Raw genomic sequence first — 6000 nt, forward strand, 5'->3', positions numbered from 1 at the left:
TGATTCTGCTCAGTTTACTGTGGTGTTTTCCATCTCCACGCAGCAGCAGCAGCAGCAGCAGAGTGGGGGTTGTGGGAGTTCTTTGTGCCTTATTGCTTTTCCAGTGAGTTCCACAGTTTTCTTGTTTCCCTAAACTCAGAGTTAACAGTCCAGAGAAACCTCTGTGTCCTCCGCGCTCTCCGCGCTCTGGCACGACAGCTCCCGCTCGCATGGAACCGGCGGCCGCGCGATGACGCACGGCCTCGCGGGCTCCGCGTTGCCCGGGGCGCGCGCGGGGCTGCGACGGTCGCGCTCGTATTCCTCCTGCGCGCGCTGGATCTTCCTGTTCCGAAGCTTCCGCTTGTGGATGTGGAACGTCGCCAGGGAGACGAGGACGATGCCCACGAGCACGGCCACCAGCACGAGGAGCGCGAGGGTGGAGGAGAGCGGCGGGAAGAGGCTGAGCTGCTCCGCGCAGGTGCCGTTGTTGCTGCCGTGGAGGGCGCCGTGACAGCGGTGCAGCGGCACCGACAGCCGCGAGGCCTCGGAGGTTCTGGCCGTCATCCGGTCCACCGTCCCCGGACACTCGCGTCTCTCTGTGACCGCGTCCTTGGTGCTCGCGCTCTCTGTCTCTCTGGGCTCAGCGCGGGGACACCGGCTCGCGCATGAGGTTACCTGCAACGAAGGAGCGAGGACACATGAGGATGATGATGATGATGAAGAGCATCAGAAACACGCCCACAATCACAGAACCTCATTAACCCAGGATACTTTAATAAAATAAACAATCAAGGCACAATTTGCATGGAAAATACGCACCAAATGGCACAAAATCACAGAAATCCCGAGTGTCGCTTATCATATTTCATCATGAAGTTAAGTGAACAATGGACTCCATCATCTATTGTGCAGGCCTTTAAAGATTTAGCCGAACAGAAGCCACCCTTCCTTCCTTCCCTCCTTCCCTCCTTCCTTCCTTCCTTCCTTTCCTCTACACTCCAGCCAACGCACGATCGTTCAGGACGAGAATGTCATCTTTACGCAGGAGGATAATAATAATGATCCACAGCCCAAATGAAGAGAAAACAGCGCGATTCTTACCTGGCGAATGAATCAGTGCTGGGGGAACAGGAGAGCTGAGCTGAGCTGTGTAAATGGGGGAGAAAACAGGATCGTGGTGACGTTATATCATGTAATGTGATGCTGCTGCTGCTGCTGCTGATGATGATGCTGATGCTGAGGATCTCCGCGCTTTCAGGATGCTCTGACTGCAGCAATCCACTCTGTCTGCGTCCAGGACGGCGCTCTCCTCCCCTGCTAAACGCTTTAAGTGTGCTGGAGTGGGGAAGATTCCTCAGTATGCATCAGAGTGGGTTTGGAAAATGCGATTAGAATAGAGCTGTGTGTCCTGCTGCTGCTGCTGCCTCTCCTCCTCCTCCTCCTCCTCCTCTCCTCCTCCTCCTCCTCCAGTCATTCGCTGCTCCACTCAGCATCTGAATGAAGCAGCTGCAGCTGCATTAAAGGTCCCGTATATCCCAGCAGTCAGCTGGCATCAAACACTGCTTATGTTCCGCTCATAACAAATGCTTATTCATTAAAAACAGGGGTAAATAAATACAGTTAAAATGTTATAATCTCATCCAAAATCACAGCTTTCCTGAGGGTGTGGTCGGTCAACTGCTGCGAACCTTCAAAACTAGTTATTTGTCTTTTAACGTGAAAGTATAACACATTTACAGTTTAAAATGTGAGGAAAACTTCCCTTTGATTCTCAGTGTCATAGTGAGTGATGTACTGCATGTTCCTTCCATGTTCCTGATTAAACTGCACACATTCTCTCACCCTGAGACTTATTTCAGTGAAGCGATTATCTTCTTTCTCCTGCGAGAAAATCACCGGGGAATAAGTTTGAAAGCCGCTAATTTAGCTCAGCGCTCCTCCCTGACTGCAGGCAGCCAGTGTGACATGCTCTCCAGAAATAGAAGTGTGGCTGAAGGAGAACAGAGTGGAGGAGATGTTCTTACAAGAACAAACCTTGACCCACTGAGGCACTTTTTTGAAACAGTTCTGCATGTGAAAAGATGTCGGATTTGTGACCTCGAAGCAGATTTTATTCGGCTGTGCATTCAAATAGTACTCAGTCCGTCATTAGGACTGAGCTTTCTTCTCATCAGGGGAGCACATTTTCACCTCGTCAGCCACCCTCGCTTTCCCAGCTTTCTTATTTCTGCTGGCACATGGGTTGTCATGTTCCTTTCCTTCAATTCCCCCCCATCTCAGCACCCTTTTATCGATGGAACTGGGCTGCCGGTTTCTCAGTCACTCTCTGCTTCCTGTCTCAGATCCTCAGGGACCGCTGACCTGCCCTGACCCAACAAGCAGGTGTTGTTGTAACAGAGCAACATCTAAAACATTGGTTCTCAAAGTGCGGACCGGGGGCCAATGGCGGCCCGCAGAAACATTTCTGGCGGCCCGCAATGAATTACAGTTGATAGTTTTAATCCAGGAGCTACTAAGCTTGTTAAATGTTTATTGGACATTACTGGATACAGACCAATAAGTGTAAACAAAAATACTGGGTATTTACCTGGTTTCTATATGGTGAATTTTAGTGTATTATTGGGTTATAAGCTGGTAATAAGCAGGTAGCTACAGCCCCCAATTACTAGCTATTTACCCAGTAAATATATGGTAACAGAAATGTGTTACTTGGTATTAACCTTTAATTAGAAGGTAAGAACAATGGCCAATATAACGCTTATATTACTTAACGCTTAACTGTAGAACTGCAATCTGGTCATTAAAATTATTACAAATGGGATTTATTTCTGTTTTTTTTCCTTTGGCGGCTCTCAAGCCAATGTTGGGTTCCTAAATTGGCCCTCAGGTATCATAACTTTGAGAACCCCTGATCTAAAACATGTAGAGTACAAGAGTCCCTGAGGACCAGGATGGAGAAGCTAACTGAGTTAGCCCTCTGCTTCCACTGTCACGTCCAGTTCGCTTCAAACACTGCAGTTCTCACCTGCCATGCCAACGGGTCATCGGCTGACCCATTTTCTGCCTTAACCTCCTGTCCATGAACGTTACAATAGGAGCCGGCCTACATTTGCACGGCTTTCTTTAACCAGCCCCTTCTCCCCGAGGCCTCGGGCTTTGCTGTGTTCCATCCATCTGCAAAACACTTCAGCGGTTTTAGCTGCAACGCTTCGCAGTGTGGTCACTCTCGACCTCAATAATAATCCGACAACTGCAAAAGCCTCGGCCCTTCAAACTCTGCAGATTTTGGGGGGGTTTCTTCTCCTATCGCCCCCATCACGCATCCTTGTCAGTCTTTGAAGCCGATATTCGTCGCCCTTCAAGCGCAGCCTGACGTTGACAGTAGATCATGATAATGCCATTCCTGATTCTGCCTCTGTTTATTGTTTCAGATCTGCAGAACCAGACCAGACCACTCCATCCTCTGCCTCAACTTTTCCACAGGTATAACCATCACTTCCTTCACTGCCTTTATCGTGCTGCGTTTCCTACTCCCACCTGGTTTTGGGTCTTAAAATACCGTCCATTAGCGTACACCTGATTAAGCTCCTTGGACAAAACTGTCCTTACTCACTAAAGGCCTCCAGCATCTCCTGACCCACTGTATTATATCACGCTTGTCACACATAGACTAGCAGAGCTCGGTATTGAACCCACAACCTCCCAGGTGAATCCGCCTCACTTTACCACCGTTGGCCCTTTATCTTGCGTGCACGCTCGAATCGAAATTCACCACACCGTCGACTACATTTGACCCTTATCGCCATCCGACCGTGACCGACCTCCAGCGTTCCACAGAAGAATATAAATAATGTGGTAAACAGTGTGCACACCTGTGATGTCCAGTGGACTTCCAGGTCGGGCCATCGCTCCATTTTAAAGAAGGAGAGTGTAGTCACGACACATAAAAGCAAAGAGGGACATTTAATCAGATAAGGGTTCTCTGTGCTGTTTCACATTCACGCCACAGAACACCTGAGATCCTCGCAGCGTCACGAGCAGCGCTGCATGAAAAATGAATGGCCTTGGAGGAAGCGAGGGTCCCTGGGTGATAAACTCAGTGTAGGTGAGTGCACACTGAAAGATTTATACAACTATTCATGCACAGTTTAAAGCATGGCATATGTTTGAGGGGCCGTTAAATGGAGAGCGATTATAGCACTTAATTTATTATTCATACAAATCCTCACAGGCGAGCAGGTCACACTGCCCAACATTAGACTGGGGAGGGAGCGCCACCCACAGAGCAGCCACTGTTATTCATCTTCATAATCCCCGAATAAATTAAACCACTTTTATGTAAAATCCTGAACCCAGAGCCTTCCTGGAGCTCAGGAGCTTAATAAAAACAGGCCAAAGAAAACAATTATCAATCTTACAGTGAGTTTTGCTCTGCAGCCGTGCGAGGGATCACATGGGGTGGAAATTTACACAGAATTAAATTATGAAACATGTAATCAAGTCACAATGAAAGTTAACCACACAATAAAGGATTCATGCTTTAATTCCATGATAATGTAAAGACACATTTTTAAAAACAACAACAAATAAAACATATCATAAAAAGTCTCAGCTATTGTTCAATTTCACACCTGAGCACACTGGACCTTACTGAGGACCTTAATGAGGACCTCAGTGAGGACCTTACTGAGGACCTCAGTGAGGACCTTACTGAGGACCTTAGTGAGGACCGAGGACCTTACTGAGGACCTTACCAAGGACCTTATTGAGGACCTTACTGAGGACCTTAGTGAGGACCTTACCGAGGACCTTACTGAAGACTTCACTGAGGAACTTATTGAGGACCTTACTGAGGACCTTACTGAGGACCTCAGTGAGGACCTTACTGAGTCTCAAGTCTTAACCTTCAAGTCTCAAGTCTTAACCTTCAAGTCTAAAACAAGTCTCAAGTCTTAACCTTCAAGTCTCAAGCAAGTCTTGAGTATTAACCTTCAAGTCTCAAGTCTTAACCTTCAAGTCTAAAACAAGTCTCAAGTCTTAACCTTCAAGTCTAAAACAAGTCTTGAGTCTTAACCTTCAAGTCTCAAGTCTTAACCTTCCAGTCTCAAGCAAGTCTTGAGTCTTAACCTTCAAGTGTGAAGTCTTAACCTTAAGGTGATATTTCCCAGATAATCTACATGTAAATATCTTCTATAAGATGAAACTAAATAAACCTACAGAGCATACAATGTAAAGAATACTGACATTAGGCCAAGTCTGACGTCACGTGACCTGACCCCCCCCCCCCCTCACCTCTGATTGTCTGAACTCAGTTGACAATGGTCTGGAGAAGAAGAAAAGTAAAGTAGAAAGACTTTCTTCCAGTTCAGATGATAAGCAGCTTCATTATGAACTCAAAGTATGAGTGAAAGTTAATTTCCCTCTCCCTCTCAATCACTCTGTACATTATCTGGGCTCATTATTGAGCCAGGACGACTGCAGCCTCTGTTCAACAGAATTATTAACTGGAACAAAAAAGGTTTATGGGCCTAAATGCTAAACATAGAGCCTCCCCTAAGTCTGTGTGTGTGTGTGTGTGTGTGTCCTCATATGAAGGACCTGATATCTTTAAAGCTGCAGGCCATTACCAGGCAGGAGCAAACCCTCTTGATATTCCCTCCACGCACACACACACCACTGCGTTCCCTGTTTAAGTCTCTGTCAGCAGAATTTACAACAAATGACACAAAAGCTGCTTTCCCATGCATGCACTCGAGCACGCACACACACACACACACACACACACAGATACACACATGCGTGCACGCACAAACAGACAATGACCAACTTCCCTTCTGTGCATGGTAGAAATTGCTTTAGGGGAGAACGAGTGAGGCACCCAGAGAGGAAATGTCTTCCATAAATTGACTTTTCTTTTTTCGCTTAATGATTTTTCTGTCCCCGAGCATCAGCGTGTAAGAAAGTGTATGCATTTATTATTAGGACACTTTGCATTCTTGCATTGTGAATGACGACGCACAG

The 6000-nt window shown here is 47.0% G+C and overlaps 1 protein-coding gene across 1 annotated transcript; it reads right to left on the minus strand.

Moving 5' to 3' along the window:
- Positions 1–141: 141 nt before the first annotated feature.
- Positions 142–543, minus strand: LOC310944646 (uncharacterized protein C11orf87 homolog; the record flags this gene model as incomplete). The annotated part of the gene is made up of 1 exon (XM_083910452.1): positions 142–543. The coding sequence occupies one exon, from the start codon at positions 541–543 to the stop codon at positions 142–144; it is 402 nt and encodes a 133-aa protein (XP_083766578.1).
- Positions 544–6000: the final 5457 nt, after the last annotated feature.

Source organism: Microchirus variegatus (genome assembly GCF_963457635.1).
Source record: "Microchirus variegatus genome assembly, chromosome: 2".
In the NCBI taxonomy this organism is placed as follows: domain Eukaryota; kingdom Metazoa; phylum Chordata; class Actinopteri; order Pleuronectiformes; family Soleidae; genus Microchirus; species Microchirus variegatus.